This window comes from Anabrus simplex, chromosome 8 (assembly GCF_040414725.1).
Source record: "Anabrus simplex isolate iqAnaSimp1 chromosome 8, ASM4041472v1, whole genome shotgun sequence".
In the NCBI taxonomy this organism is placed as follows: domain Eukaryota; kingdom Metazoa; phylum Arthropoda; class Insecta; order Orthoptera; family Tettigoniidae; genus Anabrus; species Anabrus simplex.
This window is the reverse complement of record NC_090272.1, coordinates 213,077,987-213,102,464: the sequence shown is the minus strand read 5'-3', so window position 1 is coordinate 213,102,464 and position 24,478 is coordinate 213,077,987. Positions and strand designations below refer to the sequence as shown.

Sequence of the window (24,478 nt, the reverse complement as noted above, 5' to 3'; positions counted from 1 at the left end):
TGGTTTACTTTAGCAGTCAATTTGCATTGGATGAGGAGTTTTTCAATTTTTCCTGGTCCATTCCAGTGATTCCAGGCTTGAGACAGCTTTTTGAGAGCTTCATCACACTGTTCAGTCCATCATAGGTGTTTCTTTTTTCCTCACTAAATTGAGCATTAGAATAGCAGCTTCCTGAACATTCTTAGAAATGTATCTGTATGATTCTAGAGACTCAAACTCTTTTTGGTAATTATAAATGGCATTTTGATTTATCTTGAGTTTGTTGATCTAAAATATATGGATCATGGACTTTGGTATAAACCATACTCTAATCTTAGTTAGATAATGGTCCAGATCAATAATAGCACCTCTAAGCACTTTCAATTTCCATATTTTGTGGAAATTTTGCTGTGAGATATGGTGACATGATCTGCTGTATCTGACATTCACCAATAAGTTCACAAGGATTACAAGGATTCATTTTGAACTGGGTGGTCATAATTTTAAGGTTAATCTGCTTGCAGATATTGATGAAGCACTTCTGTCATCATCATATACATGCACTAGCCCTCTAAGGAGCATGTAGAACCATTATATAGCATTGGTATTCCTCATCTTCACCTCCTTATTTTTCCAGAACTTCCTCATCCTTTTACTATAGGCCTGACATCTTTCTTGTGTAAATGTGTTTCTTAGTTTCAATTTTCTTTCCATTGTTGAATTCTTGGGTACAAACTTATGGGTGTTAATCTTTTTATCTGTGTGCATTCCTTGTTGTTGTTGTTGTTGGCTCAGTATTAACTTCTGACATCGTTTTGAGTGTCTACTAGCAACATATTTTGGTTTATCGTGTTCCATTGATAACGAAAAAGATTTTCTTATTATATTGTGGGTCATCCGTTCATGCTAAATGTCCATAGAATTACATATTATTATTATAATAGGTATGGTACCTGTACTATGGAGATGGTCGTCAGCACATGGTCCACCTCACAGTGTCCACTCTGGCATTCTGCGTTTTCTGTCTCGGCCTTGCTATTGGTGTGGTTCTCGCTGTGGGAATGCTGCTTTTCTTTCAGGTATGTTCTGTGAGTATTACATGAGCCTCCATCAAGTTGTGTATTCTGTTTGCTGATTGCTTAACTGTGCTTCAGGTTAGAGCAGTTGTAAGGAATCAAACTGGTATTGAAGACTGGATTGTTGAGAAAGCTCGTCATCGGAGAGAGGGAACAAACTCAAAATTCATTTTCCCTTATAATTTAGGATGGAAAGAAAATTTCAAACAGGTAAGTCACATGGGATTTATCTATAATAATCAGTGATGCCAACTTATTTAATTTCTGGCTTAACCTTGCTGATTTCTTCCAGTCTGCACTCCATGTTGTACGCTGTTGCTGTGGTTGGTGGTATATTATAGGATTACCCAACAAAATAAAGTCTCTATTTCTCTGGTATTTGATGAAGTAAACCAGATTGTTGAAATTGACATATACCGGGCGAGTTGGCCATGCAGTTAGGGGCGCGCGACTGTGAGCTTGCATCCAGGAGATAGTGGGTTTGAATCTCGTCGTCGGCAGCCCTGAATATGGGTTTCCGTGGTTTCCCATTTTCACACCAGGCAAATGCTGGGGCTGTACGTTAATTAAGGCCACGGCCGCTTCCTTCCACTCCTAGACCTTTCCTATCCCATTGTCGCCATAAGACCTATCTGTGTCAGTGCGACATAAAGCCACTAGCAAAAAAAAAAAAAAGAAATTGACATACAGGTGGTCTAAATGGCATCAAATCAAAATTCACACATACAGTACCTAAGGCCATAAATACTCCTCCTCTAAATTGACGATTCTCTACAATGTGAATCATCCATCGAGCCCCACAATCGCAATTAGCAGTTGGACAAACCCCTTACTCTTTCATCATGATGGTTGGCTTTCCTGGGTTTCTTTGTATTTTTGTTTTGATCATTGATGTCGAGGAAGATGGAATCCTTCAGTCTTTCGTGAGGGTTCCTAAATAATGTGGGCATTGCATGGTGGATATTCACTCTTTATATTCTGCAAGTGATATTTATTGGAATCTGGCTTCATTGCCCGTCATGTATTGGTGTGGGTCCAAATGACTGTTGATAAATGATATGTGGTAGCCTATTTCTATGCTCAGTACTCTTTGTTGTATTCCCCGCTTCTAAAAAATGTCCTTTTTGTATGCCATTAAGTGAAGTCAACATAGTGGTCGACACACATGCTCAACAGTTATCAATGAAATTTAATAGTTTGATGAATTAAACAAGTACTTTAAGTGTATTGTTCTTCTGTGTATGTGGATAGAGGTATGGTATACATCCACATTATCCCCTACTGTCGTAAGAGGTGACTGATAGCGATTACATCAAGAGAATTGGCTGTGTGGTTAGGGTTGTGCAGCTTTGAGCTTGCATTCAGGAGATAGTAGGTTCGCACCCCATTATAGGCAGCCCTGAAGATGGTTTTCCGTGGTTCCCCATTTTCATACCAGGCAAGTGCTGGGGCTGTACCTTAATTAAGGCCTAGGCCGCTTCCTTCCTACTCCTAGCCCTTTCCTGTCCCATCGTCGCATTAAGACCTATCTGTGTCGGTGCAGCGTAAATCGAGTTGTAAAAAAATATATATATGTCTGTTACTTGTTCGCATTGTGTGGCATACACTGGCTTGTTAGGGTGGCGATTGCACCAGATATTTTAGTCATAATATAGCAGCTGACTGACAAGAACTAATGCAATGAGTTGACAATGTTGATGATGTAAAATGTTTTGTCTGAGGCTATAATGAATGTATGAATTAAATTAAATGCTCTTTTAATTAATTTCCTTCAGGTTATCAACTTGTCATGCACTCCTGTTGGGGATGGTGTAGTGTGGCCTGTGGTGGAAGGCTGTGACCAGTACACACTCACGGTGAGTTCCTTTTGTTCTTAGAGATGAGCGCTCACATACTGGGATTTGTGTATACTTCGATGAATAAGCATATACTTTAACAAAGACGTCAATATGTGGTATTTATGCAGTACCTGTAGAGTAATTTAAATATTCATAGTCACCTGCCTTCAAAGATTGTTTGTATCACTTGTCTCATAGCAGCCTCTGTTTAATCAGTGGCAGAGTATAAGCCTCCAAATCCCAAAATAGCAGTTTCAAGCCCAGCAGAGGTACTTGAATTTTTGAAGGGCAGCAAAAGGTCCTTTGGACACACTATGTTGTATGATTTAAAGTTAAAAACTTCATGATACAATGTTAATATTTTGCCTGTGTTCAATATATTAGTTGTTTTGAGATCTTCGCTAATTGGCTGATGATGACACTTGAAATGTGTTGAAACCGGTCCCAATAAACAGGTTGTAACTACTTTTTACTACGGAGTATTGAAAGGTGGATCCTTCCCTATAATATTGTACATCTTCTTATGTTGTATGATGTCGGCATGTAAAAGATCTCTGGTGACACATTTGGTGTTCACATGGCAAAGTTAATTAAAACTCAGCTCTAGGTATCCAAAAGTGACTCAGTTTACTCTGCAGTCTATCTAGTAGGCCTAGAGAAAAATGGAACGTCAAAATTGACGAGCAAACAGCCAGATGGCATCAAATTAAAACGCCTGCACATGGTAGCCAAGGCTATATGGTTGTATTATTATTATTATTATTATCATTATTATTATTATTATTATTATTATTATTATTATTATTATTATTATTATTATCATCATCATTATCATTATTATTAAAGTGCACTGACATTTATTTACATCTGTAATGAAGGTACGGGAGCAGCTTTCAATGAATGTTAGCAGCCAGGAATGCAGAATACAGATCACTTGCCACGAACCTACTGCGCTGGCGTAGCAGGCGGAGAGGTGATGCTCCCAGGTGGCGGATAGGGGGGTCCTAACTGGCTTGCCAGTGGACTTGAGAGAAATAAAATATCTCTCGTGGACCAAACACACAACCCCCTGTGGGTGGGGGATGCAGACGAAGAATACACCCATGGTATCCCCTGCCTGTCGTAAGAGGCGACTAAAAGGGGCAACCAAGGGATGAGTGTCTTGCAACTATGAAACTACTTGTGATTAGTACCACCACGCGGAGAACATCATGGGTCGCTGTTACTTGCGCGTAGTACCACTATATTAGGTACCAAATAGGTTTGTGATTAGTAGCACACAGGAGCACCGTGCGGTTGGCTTTTGCAGTACCTCTGATTAGTACCACCATATGAGCAGGGCCATGGGATGATGACTACCATGGTTCTGCCTTGCCTATGATTAGTACCCACTATATGAGGAACACCACCGGATAGTGCAGGTCCCTGTGGTTAGTACTCTTATGTGCTGAACACCATAGGTTGGCGTTGCCTGTACATGGCACCGCAAAGTGAGAAAAACCATAGGTCTGTATTATATGTCGAATTTCATAACCTGTGAGCAGTACCATAATGTGTGGAATACTGCGAGTCTCTGCTACTTTTGATTAGTACCGCCACATTACAAATACCATGGTTCTACTTTCCTAGCAATAAGTACCGTTATGAGGGGCCGATAACTTGGATTTTGGACCCGCTTTAGACTGCAAGCATCATCGATTCAGTGTTATGCTATAGCAGCAGTCCCTTGGTCAGCAATCCTATTGTTTTACGTCAGTTTCTGTGAATGTAAGGCATTGCGGGTCGCATCCACTGATTGTTTTAAATTCATCTCCGTCCATTCATTCTTCGTCCTCACGTTTTGAATTCTGATCAGTGGAGAATTTTGGACTTTTAATTTGTCATTCCATTTTGTCTCATTTTGTACCACTAGGGGCCGATGACCTCGATGTTAGGCCCCGTTAAACAACAAGCATCATCATCATCATCACAGATCACTTGCTATCGTGCTTCTGATGCTGATACAATCTATTTAAATATACAACTTCATGCAGATACACACTATTGTACTCCACTGATGTACAGCTCTGAAGTCTGACATCCACCTTAAAACTTTCATCATTCGTACTGTACCGGGAAAAAAGAAAGTCTGTCTTTGGGGCCGCTGACACTAGCTTGAAGAGCATGGAATATTTCTAAGGGTGTGGAACGTAAACATTGGAGTTGGTACAGAAAGGGGTATTAGTTCATTGAACTTAGATTTCTTTAGAAATTTGATTTTATTGTTCATTGGAAACAAATTCATATCACCTTTCATACAAGTTGAGTTGAAGCGTTGCAGCAGGCTGGAATCTCCGGACTCTGGGATGGTTACTGGGCATGGTCTGGACAGGAACCATGCCCGTACTGGATGTGAAGTTCTCAACGTTCTAGAATTTCTCGAAGTTCTAGAGGATCTGGAAACTCTCGAATTTCTAGATGCACACGTTGCGGGGTTCGATCTCACATGATAACACTGAGAGGTGAGGCGTGACGCGCACACAAGTCCCCCGTATGGCATTCAACTCACTTGTAGCACTCTTAAATAAATTAACATTCACCTTTGAATATTGTAATCATTCATTACAAGTGAGATATGTCAAATATTAATGAAATTGACACTCGAGTCTTGATTCAAACACCTTGTTGAAAGGTTCATAAATTATTACTTGAGAGTAAGGCAACCAAACTGAATATCTGACCACGTGTTGGATGTCAGCTGAATTAATACTTGGGAAAATTCTGTACAATTTATAATGTCAAGTTCATGATGTAAGTCTGCTGGCATTGGTATGGCAGACTGGAATGTTCTATCAGATCACCAGTCTTTATCATCACAGCTCCTAACTTACTGACTTTGTCAATTTATAATCAGAACGCAATATTGAGCGCAATATTCACAGTTCATACAAGTTCAGAACACATTAGCACGCTCGTAAAAAATTAACCAAATTTAATGGCACTCGGAAATGTCCCCTTCCGTCTATAAACCCTTCCATCTATAAACAAAAATTATGTGTACTTGTTCAGCAACGTCATTAAATGATCATTAAAGTTAAACTGCGTTTGGAAAGAGTCTGACACTGTCTGTGAAAAAAAAAAATTATGAAGTAGAATTTGTAAGTTCAGATATGGCATTGAAATATCCAATGTTCTCTCAGAACTTCACGAGAGGGAAACACAAATTCAGATATGGCGTGGGTACTCTACGTTTCCACAGTCTGTTACAAGTTTAAATACAAGTTCAAATGTGGCACTCAGACATATTCTATGTTCCCACAATTTGTCACGAAACACAAGTTCAAACATAATATTCGGAAATATTCTAAGTTTCCACAGTTCGTTGCAAAACACAAGTTCAGTGTGGTACTTGGAAAATTACAACACTCATAAGAAAAGTTCTATGTTCCCACAGCTTGTCTCGAAACACAAGTTCAAATATGATACTCGGAAATATTCTATGTTCTCAAAGTTTGTTTACGAAACACAAGTTCAACCGCAAGTTCAAATGTAGCACTTGGAAGAGTTACAACCCTCATGAGAAAAATTCTATGTTCCTTCAGTTTGTCACTGAAACACAAGTTCTAATATGACACTTGAAGAAAATTATAAAGTTCCGCCTCCGCTGGAACCGAGCACTCGAGATGCGAAGTCACGTCTGACCGTAGGTTCGGTCTCCTGCACTGGTAGAGCTCCACCAGTCACCCGTACCGCAGAGACGGTAGAGTATTACTCCATCTGTAGCCTGGATCGCCCTCCTTTTATACCTGGATGTGACGAAGCATCTAGAAACATGGATATTATCCATCTTTATAACTCCCAACGTACATGGTAGATTTTCTCAAGAATTTGATAGATTGCATCTGTTACGATGGTCTCCACGTTGGCAGTGTCAAAATAACATCATCTTAACTCCAAGTAGACTTTTACGCATGGGTCGGCACATTACCATATATGGCTACGTCTGGCTGCGTGGAGTTAGTTCGAAGTGGCTACGTCACGTCTGTGCACGTCAGCGAGTTCGGCGGGCTGCCTATCCTCCACCTTGTGCGAAGTTTAACACACATACTTCAAACTTGTTTTCACTAGCAGTGTTTCCGGTACAGTACCTTTCAGAACTAGCGTCAAAGTCACTGGGTGCCACACCTGCAATGTAAAGAAGAAAATATTAAAGTTCTCCAGAGGTGTGAAAAGAACTGCTAAGGTTGTGGTTACAAGTTGCTTGGCAGTCTGTCTATTTCCAAACCTACATCTGTTGAGTTCCGCCTTCATTAATGCACCACATTGTTATTAGGAATTTAATGCTGTACTTCATAATACTCTAATAAAGTTATGCATACAACACTTGTATTTTCAAATTCCAATATAATTGGTCCTTTATTGGACATTATAAATTTTCCAGCAACTTTATTCTTGTTTGCTATCGTTTCACCCCAGTGTGCCAATTTGGGCTTATCGGCTGGAAACTAGCACACCTACCAAGACACATGGCTAGCGCATACCGTGGAGGCTACTGCCTAGGCTACTTGGAGCCACCGACAGTGCCAATGCACTATGAGAGACTTTGTCTCATTTACAGAAATTTATGCCTGCTAAGCCATCATCAGGTATTATCAAATTCGTGGAGTTCTGTTTTCTTCGCACACGGCCAATGTTTATTGGGAGTTAGACTTTGACTCCTGTCTTTATCGGTTTTTCTTGCTGCCTAGCAATGTTACGCAGTCTTCCGGCTTCTGCTTACAACTTTAGCTGCCCCTTCCCCAGCTTTGGAAATCTCTCTTCTTTACTGACTTTTAAAACATTGTACTGTGTTATAAGAACAGATCTTTTCTTTTTGAAGGCATTTTCTTTTTCATAAACCAACCCAGAAGTAACACACACACACAAAAAAAAAAGAATTAAACAAGGTTGTATTGGAATCACAGTCACAGTTTTTGACTTTCAATACGTACTGTATGATGGGTATTATCGAAGTATACTATCTATTCAGCATGGGTTTGAAATTATATTATTGACATTATTTCTGCCGAGACAAAATAGATCAGACTAGGGTAATCCTTGAGTTCTAACTTATTTTCTACTGGTGGGGCGGTAGATGTGCTCAGCGGGGGCTCCAGTAGTCAGGAACTCGCTCACGATGTTCAGCTACCTTAACTTTGGGAGGCTCCAGATAAGCCTTCTGACGCTCAGCATCGGTGATTTTTGACTTTTTGGAATTCTGACAAGCCCTTGTCACCCCAGGAAACTGGAGTTGGCAAAATGATGACGACTATGATGATGATGATGATGATGATGATGATGATGATGATGATGATAAGGCGCCGTTATATTTTCTCGAGTGCATTGTCGATAATTTTGAAGGCATGATATATTTTGTATATATATATTGTGAAAAAACATTTTCACACATCTTCGCACTACAGTTTTCTTAAATGTTGCCTTTCTGATTTGTTTTTGCCATACACTTGAACTCACAAGACAAATTAAATGATATCTCACCCGGTGTGCTACCAACCAAGAGCATTACACGTAATAAATTATTAATGCTTCACATTTTAAATGCATTTCATTCATTTCCATTTCCCCTTTCTTTAGGCCCATATTGTCAAAATCAGCTACAATCAACTTGTGCAATTCAACAAAAGTCTGCCTGTCTTTGACTCATTGCATGAAGCTACTTTAAGTGTGGCATTAACTTGCCCAATCTATGTATACAATCAATAACGTAGCAATAATTTTTACAATGTTGTGTTATCAACATGATCAATTAATTTTATTAAGCTATTTAGGCACATTAAATGTGTGCAGTCCATGGACACAGTGATATATTAACCTATGCAACATTTGGTTGTTGTGATTTACATCAGATTTATGTTCGTGTCAGTTTTAAGACTTTCTCTGTACCAAAGGTTTTATTGACAAACACGTCGTGTTGCAACAAAATGCAAAGCTTTTTTTCTAATGCTTCTTTGTTCTTACTATATTTTTACGAAGGTTATGCCGAAAGTTTTTAGCAACGTGTAAACTGTAATTCTGAGGACAATGGGATTATTTTCATTTGAAAGAGTGATGTTTTTGACCTTGGTACATGCGCGCGCAACCACTCCTAGCGGTAGTTCCTCCACAGCGAGGGAAGAAAAGACAGGCAGTGCTGAGTCAGACACAGTGCAAGATGGATCTGTCGCGCTGCGATTTTCGAGCAATGATTTTTTATGATTATAAAAAGAAATTAAGTGCTGAAGAATGCCATGCTTCTTTGCTGCGCGTTTTTGGTGAGGCTGTCCCTTCTAGAGCCACAGTTGGAAATTGGTTTCGCGAGTTTTCAAGGGGTCGGCAGTCAATTGAAGATGAACCTCATCCCGGTCGCCCAGCAACAGCTGAGACTCAAGAAAACATTGATGCTGTGAGGGAAATGATCAAAGCAGATCCACATCTTACATTTTGACATTGAAGGAACCCTAAATATTGCGTCAAGAGCAGTGCAGACCATTGTTCACGATTATTTAGGCCTTACCAAGAGATGTGCCCGTTGGGTGCCACATTCCCTGACAGAAAGCCAAAAGGAGGAGAGAGTGGACTGGTGTCATTTCATGCTAGAAAAATTCATTGGAGGGCAGTCCAAAGACACCTACAATATCTGTGACAAAACATGAGTCTGCCATTATGACCCTGAAATGAAGAGACAGTCTTCTGTATGGTGCTTTCCAGGTGAGGAACCACCCACAAAAGTTCGACGAAGTCGGAGCTCCGGAAAGAAGATGGTGGCAACTTTTTTTTTTTTTTACGAAAATGGGGCATCTCACCTCTGTGACCGTGGACACACGTCGTACAGTCAATGCTGAATGGTATGTGAATGACTGTCTTCCCAAAGTTCTCACCACTTGGAGGTCACAGCACCCAGAGTCCAAGAGTGGGCACCTTCTGCTGCATCATGACAACGCATCTGCACACAGGGCTGCCAGAACAATGGACTTTTTGGAAAGGGAAAAAGTGCAGGTGTTACCTCATCCCCCCTATTCACCTGACCTGGCCCCATGTGACTTCTTTCTGTTCCCTAAGACCAAGGAAAAAATACGTGGGCAGTGGTTTTTGTCAGATGAAGAGGCCATTGCAGCGTATGAGAGTGCACTAAGTGACATCCCGAAAGAAGCTAAGTGGTTTCAGAGAATGGAAAAATGTATACGTGCTAATGGAGAGTATTTTGAAAAGTTGTAATTGTTGTTTTGCAAATAAATTTTTTTCTCACACTCTGCTAAAAATTTTCGGCATAGCCCTCATAACGGTTCTTGTTTGTGACTGAAGATGTCTTGAAAGCGGGACAAAACATGTCTCATTAATCTATTTTAACATAGTCTTAATGTCCGGCTCCATGGCTAAATGGTTAGCGTGCTAGCCTTTGGTCACAGGGTTCTCGGGTTCGATTCCTGGCAGGGTCGGGAATTTTAACCATAATTGGTTAATTTCCGTGGCATGGGGACTGGGTGTATGTGATGTCTTCATCATCATTTCATCCTCATCACAACACGCAGGTCGCCTACGGGAGTCAAATGAAAAGACCTGCACAGGCCTCTCCGAAGGCCACAGACCATCATCATCATCATCATCATCTAGTCTTAACAACAAAGACGACTCACAGTATTATAAAGGCGGAACATTTGATGTAAGGATTTCACAAGTTAAGAGTCCAGAGCTACACTAATTATTGATAGCCTCACGGAAGAGTGATTTTAGTACCTCAAGATAGCTACACTATTGCATTACCTGATGACGTCATACCAAGGTCAAACTCTTGCTGTCGGATACATGGGTTGTTCCCCTTGATGATGAAATATTGAAAACTGTTGTTTCAAGTGTTGTCCTCAAAGATTTTGAAACTTTTGTGTTTTTATAAGACTCACCAGCCCAAGATTGACTCCGAATTTATTGACATGTAATATGTCACTAAAACCTAAAAGCAGATGATTTGACAGAAATTCACCGCACATGAACAACAACATTATTTCTAAGACTATGAAGGTTTGTGTCTTGTGAAGATATGACTGTGCTCCTTACGCTAAGGTAACAGATCGTATCACTCTGATTATAGCGTGCAGTTCCCCTCGCTGCCAAGTAGTGATTAATAAGATACAATGTTATGCAGTTCTATTTTTTCAAAACCAAAAAATTGCTTCCACTGCTGCAGAGCTTAAAATAAGGGGAATAGAACCACCTTTTGGGCGGTTAGGCAGTGTGCGTTTGCAGAGTTTTGCCCAGGCGTGCCTTTTGGGCTCATCAGTTGGATTGGCATGCCACTCCAAGCCTCTGCTTAGCAGTGGCAGACCAACTGCGTGGTTCTGCCATGTTAGTAAAAAGGGATTGCTGACCTGATAAAGGAAAAGTGAATTCTCTGTTTTCAAAGATATGTCCCTTGGAGATACAAGTCCAAAAATGGGCAAAACTCTGCAAACGCACACAGCCTAACCACCCAAAAGCTGGTTCTATTTCTGAAATTTTTAGTTCTATTTTTTGTTTTGTGTAAGCCTTTTAACAGGAGCATGTACCTCATTGGACTGACAAATGTGTGTTTATTGTTACAGAGAGAACAGAAGGAGCAGAAGAGCGAGAAGAGATATCGGACTCGTACCTACACAGCATTGGAGAATTACTCAGGCTCGTGGATTCCTGTCACTAAAGGCTGGCGGGTGCTCTGCCACCCACCGTTCACGGACGAATGCAGGATCTCCCTGCGAAAGGGCGATACCATCCTAGTCACACGGTGGAGGAGGTCTGTTATATTTATTTAAATTTTATGGTCTTCATTGGACCGCTCTAGCCAACTTTATACAAAGAATTTTTCAGTTTCCTGTCAGCCCAGTACTTCTTTATTCTCTCGGATCTTATCTTTCTTCACCAGAAATCACCCTTCCTATTGTCTGTCTGTTGATTCTGGTTTGCGGTCTGGTTTGTTTGTCTGTGAGTTTCCTGATTTTGTCGGTTTGTTTCTTAGGTCTTCCACTGTAATTTGTAGTTCATCCGTATCTTCCTTGATATCTGTAATCCACTTAATGTTGCAATTATGGGAAAAGGAAATGGAAAGAGACATCATGGTGGAATGATAAAACAAGAGACACAGTCCTTAAAAGAACAATGCCTACAGAAAATATTTGAAAAGTCGAACAGATAAGGACAAAGAACTCTATAAGTTGGCGAAAAAAGAATCTTAGCAGGTTGTCAGAGCAGAAAGAGAAAAATGGTTGAATGAAGTGATAAACTAAATGAAGATGTAGATGGCGACAGAAAAATGTTGTATGGAATGATGAAGAATAGGAGGAGGGACAAAGAACAGACTAATCATCTGACCAATGATAGTGGGTATCTCATTACAGATGACAGAGAGATCAAAGAAGAATGGAAGAATTATTTTGATAAACTGTTAAATGTGAATGATATCACGAACATTCCATTAGATAGATTAGTTAATGATGGAAGGGTCAATCAATCAATCAGTCAGTCAATCTCAGTCAATACTGATCTGCATTTAGGGCAGTCGCCCAGGTGGCAGATTCCCTATCTGTTGTTTTCCTAGCCTTTTCTTAAACTATTGCAAAGAAATTGGAAATTTATTGAACATCTCCCTTGGTAAGTTATTCCAATCCCTAACTCCCCTTATAAACGAATATTTGCCTCAATTTGTCCTCTTGAATTCCAACTTTATCTTCATATGGTGATCTTTCCTACTTTCAAAGACGCCACTCAAACTTATTCGTCTACTGATGTCATTCCACGCCATCTCTCCACTGACAGCTCGGAACATACCACTTACAAGTTACAAGTAACTATTCTCATTTTGGTTCCGTATTGAAGTTGACGTATATCTCAAATATTATAATATTTATAGATCCACCTGTTCAATACAATACAATACTATCTACTATTTCATGTGGTTAACATTTATACATAATACATAAAAGTCATAGGTACCTGTTTCACCCTTTTTTTTACGAGCATCATCAGCCTATATCAATATCAGGAAGTCTTCCCAGCCCAAACTTTGTAACATTTTTGTAATGCTACTCTTTTGTTGGAAATCACCCAAAACAAATGGAGGTGCTTTTCTTTGGATTTTTTCCACTTCTTGAATCAAGTAATCCTGGTGAGGGTCCCATACACTGGAACCATACTCTAGTTGGGGTATTACCAGAGACTTATATGCCCTCTCCTTTACATCCTTACTACAACCCCTAAACACCCTCATAACCATGTGCAGAGATCTGTATCCTTTATTTACAATCCCATTTATGTGATTACCCCAATGAAGATCTTTCCTTATATTAACACCCAGATACTTACAATGATCTCCAAAAGGAACTTTCACCCCATCAACGCAGTAATTAAAACTGAGAGGACTTTTCCTATTTGTGCAACTCACAACCTGACTTTTAACCCCATTTATCATCATACCATTGCCTACTGTCCATCTTACAACATTATCGAGGTCATTTTGCAGTTGCTCACAATCTTGTAACTTATTTGATACTCTGTACAGAATAACATCATCTGCGAAAAGCCTTATCTCTGATTCCACTTCTTTACACATATCATTGATATATATATATATATAAGAAAACATAAAGGTCCAATAATACTGCCTTGAGGAATTCCCCTCTTAATTATTACAGTGACAGATAAAGCTTCGCCTACTCTAATTTCCTGAGTTCTATTTTATAGAAACATAGCCACCTATTCAGTCACACTTTTGTCAAGTCCAATTGCACTCATTTTTGCCAGTAGTCTCCCATGATCTACCCTATCAAATGCCTTAGATAGGTTAATCACGATACAGTCCAATTGACTTCCTGAATCCAGGATATGTGCTATATCTTGCTGGAATCCTACAAGTTGAGCTTCAGTGGAATAACCTTTCCTAAACCCAAACTGCCTTCTGTCAAACCAGTTATTAATTTTGCAAACATGTCTAATATAATCAGAAAGAATGCTTTCCCAAAGCTTACATGCAATGCATGTCAAACTGACTGGCCTGTAATTTTCAGCTTTATATCTATCACCCTTTCCTTTATACACAGGGGCTACTATAGCAACTCTTCATTCATTTGTTATAGCTCCTTGATGCAAACAATAATCAAATAAGTACTTCAGATATGGTACTATATCCCAACCCATTTTCTTTAGTACATCCCCCGAAACCTTATCAATTCCACCTGCTTTTCCAGTTTTCAACTTTTGTAGCTTACTGTAAATATTGTTGTTGTCACAGGTAAATTTTAATACTTCTTTAGCATTAGTCACCTCCTCTATCTGGACATTATCCTTATAACCCACAATCTTTACATGCTGCTGACTGAAAACAGTAGAAGTCCGTTATAGCGAGAATTCATAACAGCGAAAAATGTACTCGCTATAATGGATTGCCGTTATATCCTATTTTTATATAAAAGTCGGAAAAACCCCCATATACATTAAAATTGGTATGAAACGGCAATACGTTTGTTCAAAACTTGCATTTCCGCAGATTATATCCACAACAGCTAATTTGTTTGTTATTTTTTCGAAATCCGATACTACGTGAAAGTGTGTGTTTAATTTTATTCTGAAAAAAGATAGTACCGTATTTCTCCAAATCCAAGATGAATCCCTCTTTTTCCTTCAAAAAATTTAAATCAGGCTCAAAAAGTACTTTGTAAAATCATCTGAATGCCTTTGTTGTACAGTAGGCCTACGCATTTTTTAGACTATTTTTATACGGCGAACATTAACTTTCATCATGCCTTTTTTTGAGGCTGCACAATTTTTCTACATTTCCACGGGTTTAAGGACCAATGACTTCAAATTGGCATCATAATTCCGAATAGAACCCGTTGAAAATTTGCCGGCAATGCCTATTCCTTGCGCCTCTACAATACGACGATCCATCAGGAAAGTATTCTTGCCGTCTATAAAACTGTTACTTTTATTCAGCGTCAGATATAACCGGCTACGGCTACACGCACGTCCCGCTTGCCGGGTTCGGCCAAATTTAGCGGCTGGCGATGTATAGGCCTAATCGCGGACGTTGGAAGTCAATGAACGCATTTATTGTGCTACGGTATGGCCATTCCGCCCTTGCGTTTTTCGTGCACATACCTCACAATTTCATCTTTGACTTCTTTAAAGCGTCCTTGTTGCGAACCACTGAATGCATTTTTGTACAGTACGCAATATTTTAGTTCTTTGTCTTCACGCTAACGCCAAATATTGGCTTTAGTTAGGCCTATGCCGTATTATCTTGCGGCTGCACAATGATTCTACATTTACGAGTGTTTAATAATTATTAACTTACAGTAAAATTGGCATCATAATATCGACTGGAACCCGTTGAAAATGTGCCGGCAATACCTTTTCCACGTATCTTTACAGTACGACTATCCATCATGAAAATATTCCTGCTGTCTATAAAACTTAATTTCACTAAGCATCAAGTACAATAGACGCGTTATAACTCTGCCACCGAGTAGCCATGTCCTTTATGAGAATTCAAAGGCTTGCAGGTTTTAATGCCATTCTGCACATTTGAGAAACGTTTTTGTATAAGCTAATAGAACGTCATACACTCTTCACTATTTCCTGAGATCCAGTGATGTTACACACAAGCACTGTACAACCGGTTATCGCGGATAGTGATGTAGGCTATAGTAAAGAGCCGATCATTTATTGTCAACGAGTTTTGTGCGCATGTGAAAAGAAGCAGCGTGGTTACCGCGGTAGCTGCCAGTGGTATCCATTAACTTACTGTTAGGCCATGAATGCAAGACAACCCTTGAGTTTTCGCATGAGATTCTGAGAAAAAAAGTCTTTGACTCAGAGAAATACAGTATTACTCCAGAGGTTTCTGTGGCAAACACTTCAGTTTTCTTCTTCAAACGATGTCACCTAACGTAACCGTATATGTATCATGAAAACATATTTGAAACGCATGTAGAGAAATGATAACCTACTCGCGAAAAATTTACATGTAAATAGCCTTTCCGAAATTTAACTGGACGCGAGAAGATATGAAATATCCTCTGAAATCAGTGATGTACTCTGCCATATCTTGAGGTGTATCACATTCGTACTTAACTTCTGTATATAACATTCAAATCAAGATATTGTTTACTTCAGTCATTTTTAACGAGTTAACAACCGTTATCGGACACATTATTTACGCATTTATTATGAAAATATGATCTCTTTCATTTTAAATTTTCTTTACTGAACAGCAGTCGACGTGTATTACTAATCGACTACATCACCTTTGAATGTCGACGAGAGAACTCGCTAGTTCACATAGCGAGGAAATGATACCGAAGGTAATTGATGGCATGCAATATCATCACTGGGATGCATAAATATCGGTAATGGAAAAAATCGTGCGTGCTTAATCGCTCGTAATAACGGATGCGTCAGTGATGGGGCTCTCGCTGTAACCGAAGGACGATACACAGTTTAATATAGGAATTTTGAAGGGACAGAAAACAGTCGTCGCTATAGCGGAGTTCTCGTTATATGCTGTACTCGCTATAACGGACTTGTACTGTACTTCTGCCTTTTGAAGATCCTCGGATACACACTCCCCTTGTTCCTTAATTATTCCTGGAATATCCTTCTTGGAACCAGTTTCTGCCTTAAAGTACCTATACATACTCTTCCATATTTCACTAAATTTTGTGTGACCTCCAATTATGTTTAACTGTTGATCCTCCTTTCCGGAATCCATATTGTTCCTCTGATAACTTCAATTCTATCAATGGTCTTATTTTCCTTTCTAAAATCCTTTCATACAGCTTTCTCAGTTGGGAAGTTAATGTAATTCCTGTGTAATTGGAACATTTCTACCTGTCACCTTTCTTAAAGAGTGGAATGAAGATACATTTTTTCCAATCTGCTGGTATCTGCCCATCCTTCCATATCTTGGGAAAAAGTCTATATATCCACCGCTTTCCTGCATCGCCCATAAACCTGATCATTTCACCACACACTTCATCGTCAATGCTTGGAGATTTTTCTGTTTTGATGTATTTTCATGCATATTCTATATCATTCCATTCAGATGTGTTATAGTGTCTTCTGTAATCAGCTATGTGGGAAATGATAAGGAAAGGAACGTGATTGTAGCGGGTGATCTCAGTTTACCAATGTCAGTTGGGAAGGTAATGCGAATGACAGGAGGCATGACCAACAAATGGCAAATAAGTTAATATGGAAAGGGCAGCTGATTCATAAAGTGATGGAACCAACTAGAGGGAAGAATATTCTGGATGTGGTGCTGGTAAAACCAGATGAGTTCTATAGAGAAACCGAAGTAATAGATGGTATTAGTGATCACGAAGCTGTTTTTGTGGTAATTAAAAATAAATGTGAAAGAAAGGAAGGTATTAAAATTAGGACTATTAGGCAGTACCATATGGCTGATAAAACAGGCATGAGGGATTTTTTGAAAAGTAACTATGATCGGTGTAAAACGGTAAATAAAAATGTAAACAGACTTGGGGATGGGTTTAAAGCAATTGTTGAGGAATGTGAAAATAGGTTTGTACCTTTAAAGGTGGTAAGGAATGGTAAAGATCCAATATATTATAACAGAGAAGTAAAGAGACTAAGAAGGAGATGCAGGTTAGAAAGAAATAGAGTTAGAAATGGCTGTGGAAGTAAGGAGAAATTGAAGGAACTTACTAGGAAATTGAATCTAGCAAAGAAGTCAGCTAAGGATAACATGATGGCAAGCATAATTGGCAGGTTCCAAGAAGGACATTCCAGGAATCATTAATGAACAAGGGGAGTGTGTATGTGAGGATCTTCAAAAGGCAGAAGGATACAGTCAGCAGTATGTAAAGATTGTTGGTTACAAGGTGTAGTGAGTGGGTACTGCTATCATACTATAGTGGGTGGTGTGCTATTATACAATAGTGATAAGTGATCAGAAGTACGTACAGTGGAGTATAATATGATATTAGCAATACCGTAGAAAGCTCAGTGTACCAAAGTATAGTAGTGAAATAGATAATGTGAATAATAATAATAATAATAATAATAATAATAATAATAATAATAATAATAATAATAATAATAATGAATGATTTAAACCAAGGAAACACGCAGTGAGAAGGAGCTCGGCCAATAGGAAGACCAAAAAAAATAACAATGTGAATAGAATATATATTTAACAATAAAACATAACAACAAGATAAATAAAATCGAAGATAAATTTATAACAAATGGTGAAAGATGAATATAGCAGAGTAGAGAAAAATCCGAAAAGTGTGCCACATTTACAAATTTAATATCCAAAAATGCATAAGGGGAAAGCCTAATAAATAATTTACCAACATACAATAAATATAAAAACTAAATAGGACAGCAGGAGTAAAGACCAGAGAGAAAATAATGACGAAAGAAAGGGGGAAGGGAAGGAAAGAAAGGGGGAAGGGAAGTGACATAAGGATTAGGGCCGGGAAAGGATTTTCTTCACCGGGTATTCCAGGATTTACCCATTTTTACATAGGTCCAAGAAGACATCTGAAATGATTATAAATAATTCATAATTGTCCGTAGCGCGTGTTCGTATAGTGATGCAGTCTATGAGCTTTAAAATGTAGCATACCAATACGACGGAAGAAAATTTGAACTGGCAAGAGGCCGGATGAAAATTTAAAGTCCAAATGAAGATAAATTACAATAAGTCTTGCTCACCAAATAGCTTGAAGACAGAGTACAGATGGAATAGACATGATAACAAGAGGCACAGTACTTTAGCACTCCACCACTCCGCTATGAAACTCGACTCAAATATGGAGAAGCGGAGTGGGCAATATATAGTGGAATAGAATATTCCAGAAAGGTAGAGAAGGCTACAAGCCATTGAGTTCGAGAAACATGAGGTCACGTGTACACACAGCGCACAGGCAACGGCGAAGTGCAGCGAGGATGACATAATCACACTGGTAGAGCACAGGTGAGCGGAGTGCTTGATGCGGCGAGGACGAGGTTGAGGCGAACAGCAGTATGTAAGGTAGGGAAATGTACTGTAGATACGGCGATCGTAATATATTCCCCACGTGCCGGCGAAAGCGAAGCGTCCAGAATGATGTAGCGACGATGCCGTAGCGGTCTTCACGAGTGGCGCCAAGAGCGATGATCGTACATTAGAAGTAGAAAGCAGATGGGCGAGAGATGGTGTACCCAAATGAAGAAAAGGGTGAAGGGAAAGAGATGGAGATGAGGATGGAGATGAAGGTGGAGATGAAAGTGGAGATGAGGATGGAGATGAAGGTGGAGATGAGGATGGACCGGTCCAAGAAGAAGGGAAATAGGGAATAAGAGTAAGAAAAGGGGTTCAAAAAATAAAGCGGAAGTAGATATATATATATATATAAGTTACGTAAGTAGTACAAAAAAATTATAGCAAAAAAGATGTATGTGGCACAGAAAAAAAGGAATATAAGTATAGTTGAGAATACATGAGTTACCAAAATAATTCCATAAGTGAGAGGAAAGAAAAAAAGGTTATTTAGCCTCTCGTGGGGAATCCGGGTCGAAACGGAGTGATGGAGCCCAGTATCTGATGGGCAAGAGTAAATACTAGAACAAAGAAAAGAAAAAAAAAAAAACACACAGCGCACAGGCAACGGCGAAGTGCAGCGAGGATGATGTAATCACACTGGTAGAGCACAGGTGAGCGGAGTGCTTGATGTGGCAAGGACGAGGTCGAGGCGAACAGCAGTATGTAAGGTAGAGAAATGTACTGTAGATACGGCGATCGTAATAAAGGATAACGTCCAGATAGAGGAGATGACTAATACTAAAGAAGTATTAATATTTACATATAATAACAATGACGTTTACAATAAGATACACAAGTTGAAAACTAGAAAAGCGGCTGGAATTGATAAGAATTTGGGGGATATACTAAAGGCAATGGGTTGGGACAAACGATTCCAACTGAAGTGCTCCCAAGGCTCCAGCCGGCCCTGGCAGCAGCCCTGGCACTGTGCTGTAGCCCCGGCGAGGTGGTGGGTGAAGGAGGGGAAGTGGCAGTGGCCGAACCAAAGGTCTTCAAGTCAGCGCGTAGCTTACGAAAACAATATTCTTTATGACAACTCTGTGAACACATAAACAAACAATTTATTCTGTACATACATTGCATTTCCCTTAATGTACATTTAGCATTTAAGACAATTGTTGGCATCGTTTTGTGGCAACTAATTTGCCAATATTGGGTACAATTGATTTGGCAGTAGAAACTCTAAGCACAGCCTCTAAGACAACACCAGACAGAGACGTCCTAGTTCTACATTTATTAGGGGCCTATTATTATTTATTATTATTTACATCGAGGTATCTCATTGATTAGTATACCAGGCAAAGTATTCACTGACTTCTTGGAAGGGAGGGTGCGATCAGTCGTTGAGAGGAAGTTGGATGAAACCCAGTGTGGTTTCAGACCACAGAGAGGCTGTCAGGATCAGATTTTCAGTATGCGCCAGGTAATTGAAAAACGCTACGAGAGGAATAGGCAGTTGTGTTTATGTTTCGTAGATCTAGAGAAAGCATATGACAGGGTACCGAGGGAAAAGATGTTCGCTATACTGGGGGACTATGGAATTAAAGGTAGATTATTAAAATCAATCAAAGGCATTTATGTTGACAATTGGGCTTCAGTGAGAATTGATGGTAGAATGAGTTCTTGGTTCAGGGTACTTACAGGAGTTAGACAAGGCTGTAATCTTTCACCTTTGCTGTTTGTAGTTTACATGGATCATATGCTGAAAGGTATAAAATGGCAGGGAGGGATTCAGTTAGGTGGAAATGTAGTAAGCAGCCTGGCCTATGCTGACGACTTGGTCTTAATGGCAGACTGTGCCGTAAGCCTGCAGTCTAACATCTTGGAACTTGAAAATAGGTGCAATGAGTATGGTATGAAAATTAGCCTCTCGAAGACTAAATAGATGTCAGTAGGTAAGAAGTCCAACAGAATTGAATGTCAGATTGGTGATACAAAGCTAGAACAGGTAGATAATTTCAAGTATTTAGGTTGTGTGTTTTCCCAGGATGGTAATATAGTAAGTGATATTGAATCAAGGTGTAGTAAAGCTAATGCAGTGAGCTCGCAGTTGCAATCAGCAGTATTCTGTAAGAAGGAAGTCAGCTCCCAGACGAAACTATCTTTACATCGGTCTGTTTTCAGACCAACTTTGCTTTATGGGAGCGAAAGCTGGGTGGACTCAGGATATCTTATTCATAAGTTAGAAGTAACAGACATGAAAGTAGCAAGAATGATTGCTGGTACAAACAGGTGGGAACAATGGCAGGAGGGTACTCGGAATGAGGAGATAAAGGCTAATTTAGGAATGAACTCAATGGATGAAGCTGTACGCATAAAGCGGCTTCGGTGGTGGGGTCATGTGAGGCGAATGGAGGAGGATAGGTTACCTAGGAGAATAATGGACTCTGTTATGGAGGGTAAGAGAAGTAGAGGGAGACCAAGACGACGATGGTTAGACTCTGTTTCTAACGATTTAAAAATAAGAGGTATAGAACTAAATGAGGCCACAACACTAGTTGCAAATCGAGGATTGTGGCGACGTTTAGTAAATTCTCAGAGGCTTGCAGACTGAACGCTGAAAGGCATAACAGTCTATAATGATAATGTATGTATGTATGTATGTATGTATGTATGTATGTATGTATGTATGTATGTATGTATGTATTTACATTTTATGGCCTTCATTGGACCACTCTAGCCAACTTTATACAAAGAATTTTTCAGTTTCCTGTCAGCCCAGTACTTCTTCATTCTCTCTGATCTTATCCTTCTTTCTTCATCAGATTTCTGTTATTCTCCTGATGATCCTGTTTTCTGGTGTCCTGATTAGATGTCCAAAAATTAAATGCATTTCTTCCTGATTGTGCTCATTACTGGTTCTATTTCCTTGTAGACTGTTTCATTAGAAGCTACTCTCCAGTGTCCATTTTTTGGTATGATTTGTTGATGCACATTCTAATGATTCTTCTCTCTATCTTGAGTATTTTGTCTATTTGTGCAATGTTAGTTGTTTTGAAGATGGTTTCACTTGCGTATGTTATTTCTGCTTAAGTGACTGTTTTGTAGCATTTTAATTTTGTTGCTAATGACAGGCCCTTTTTGTTGTAAGTATTCTTGGTGACATATTGTGCTCTAGTCAATTTATTTATTCTGTTATGCCATGCTGGCTTTTCATTGAGGTTATATGTTAATATTTCTCCCAGATATTTAAATTTATCTACAATTTTGATTTCTTGGTTTCCTATGGCAATTTTGTTTATGAGTGGTGGGTCAGTAAACATGATTACTGTCTTTTCCAAGATCAATTTTCTCTGCTATTTCCTGTAGTGATATAACTTGTTGTCTGGTTTTCTGAATATTGTTGGACAAGAGTGCAAGGTCATCGGCAAATCCTAGGCAATTTAAACTTATGTTGTCTTTGGGTCTTCCAATTCGGATGTTCTTTGGGTTAATCTTGTACCATTCCCTCATTATATATTCCAAGGCACAGTTGAACAGCAGTGGTGACAAGCAATCTCCTTGTCTTAAGCCTGTTTTTATGATGAATGGCTCAGAGAATTCCTCTCTGAACTTGACTTTTGATTTAGTGTTGGTTAAGGTGAGTTCTATCAATTTGATTAATTTGGGATGGAGCCCGAAATTTCTTAAAATTTTCAACATTGAAGGTCTATGGATACAGTCGTAAGCTGTTATTGCAAGAGGTTTGTTTTGCTTCTTGTAATATGCTATGGCTAATTTTAAAGTGATTATTTGTTCTGCACAGCTTCTCCAAGCTTCTCAATTCAGAATTGAAAACATCTGTTCGCGTGCATAAGTTGCTGATATAGATGTTGATTCCCATAGGGAATGTCCAATAATGGACCATTTATATTGCATAAGTTGTACCAAACATTGATGTAAATTTTAAGGCATGTGCATGTAGTCTGAGAAATTCTTGTGGATGAACACCTTTGTGAAAGGAAATTAACTCACCGTTGTAGTGGTAGTACCTGTCTTTTAGGATTGCGTTGCACTCTAGTTTTATCAGCTCTGTTTGGAAATATGATGGTGATTTTTCAGGATGCACTGAAAATGGGGTCATAAATATTTCAAGTTGAGGTGCCATATCATTCATTTCTTTGAACTGGGCATTGAATTCATGGTGCAAAATCTGTAATGACGTCTGATAGTCTCTAAAATATACGTAAGTAGACAAATGTAATGGTTTTAATGAAGTAAAATTGTCAAAATTTCCGGCTTCAAGCTGACTTTTCAGTAACAAACACTACATTTTGAAAGCCTTAATTTTATCACACATGGTGCTAATCAATGTGTTTCTCCCTTCCAATTAAATATTTAAATCATTCAAATAAGACGTTATGCCCGCCAAGAAAGTGAGGTCAGCTACCCATTGTTTATTCCGCAAAGTTGGTTGTGGAGAACCTTTCGTCTCCATGAACAGAGTAATTTCTTCAATTAATGCAAAGAAGGTTGCTAGCACTTTCACGCAACTTAACCAACAATACAATAAAAGGGAATGTCGCTACATTGGGAGAAAGAAGACGAGCTGCTCGACTAAGTGGCATGTAATACCAATGTAGTTGGTCCATTATTGGACATTATAAATTTTCCAGCTGACTCATTCCTGGTTGCCAGCGTTTCGCCCCAGTGTGCTAAATTGGGCTCATAACTTGGTAAATAGCACACCTACCAATACGCATGGCTAGTGCATACCGTGGAGGCCACTGTGTAGGCTACTTGGAGCCACCGGCAGTGCCAATGCACTATGAGAGACTTTGTCTCATTTCCGAAAATCGATGCCTTCCTGACCATCAGATGATATATTGGCCTCCACTATATGCACTAGCCATGCGTCTTGGTTGGTGTGCTATTTACCAACTGATGAGCCCAATTTAGCACACTGGGGCGAAACGTTGGCAACCAAGGATGAGTTAGGTGGAAAATTTATAATGTCCAATAATGGACCAACGACATTGGTATTATAAATTTACTCATTCTTGACAAATATTTCAGGTTCCCTATGGGAATTAACTTCTATATCACTAAGTGGTATGTTCCGAGCTGTCAGCGGAGAGATGACATGGAATGACATTAGTAGACAAATAAATTTGAGTGGACACTCTCAAACTATCATCAGTATGCTGGTGTTTGGATATAGTGTATGTTGTCCAATACATAGTCTGGTATCTAGAAATTTACACTATATATTTCAATTGGATAACCTTTGTAGATGAATAGACCTGTACTTCTAAATTAATTAATGAATTGCCTTATTAATCCTTCCCTTATATACCTTGCAGTGTAGATGGTCTGGTGACACATATCCACTAAGTAGGGGGGAAAAAAAAGCAGGCATTCTTTCATCTTCCCCTCAACAGCAGATCAGGAAATTCCTCTCTCCTGTAGCATAGACAGAGTATTATCTTACCATGTCGTTCTCCTTCTTCCACTATGTCACTTCCCTTCACAGATTGCCTCCAGAGCCTGTTTTGTATATCTTGAGTGTTCCA

The 24,478-nt window shown here is 39.3% G+C and overlaps 1 protein-coding gene across 2 annotated transcripts in view; it reads left to right on the top strand.

Moving 5' to 3' along the window:
- Positions 1-24,478, top strand: part of LOC136878991 (palmitoyltransferase ZDHHC6) — a 68,211-nt gene that overhangs the window by 40,356 nt on the left and 3,377 nt on the right. For both annotated transcript variants that reach the window (XM_067152661.2, XM_067152660.2), the window contains exons 5-8: positions 924-1,058; positions 1,134-1,265; positions 2,831-2,911; positions 11,488-11,675. In XM_067152661.2, the coding sequence (XP_067008762.2) occupies positions 924-1,058; positions 1,134-1,265; positions 2,831-2,911; positions 11,488-11,675 (536 nt within the window). The remainder of the gene's footprint in view (positions 1-923; positions 1,059-1,133; positions 1,266-2,830; positions 2,912-11,487; positions 11,676-24,478) is intronic.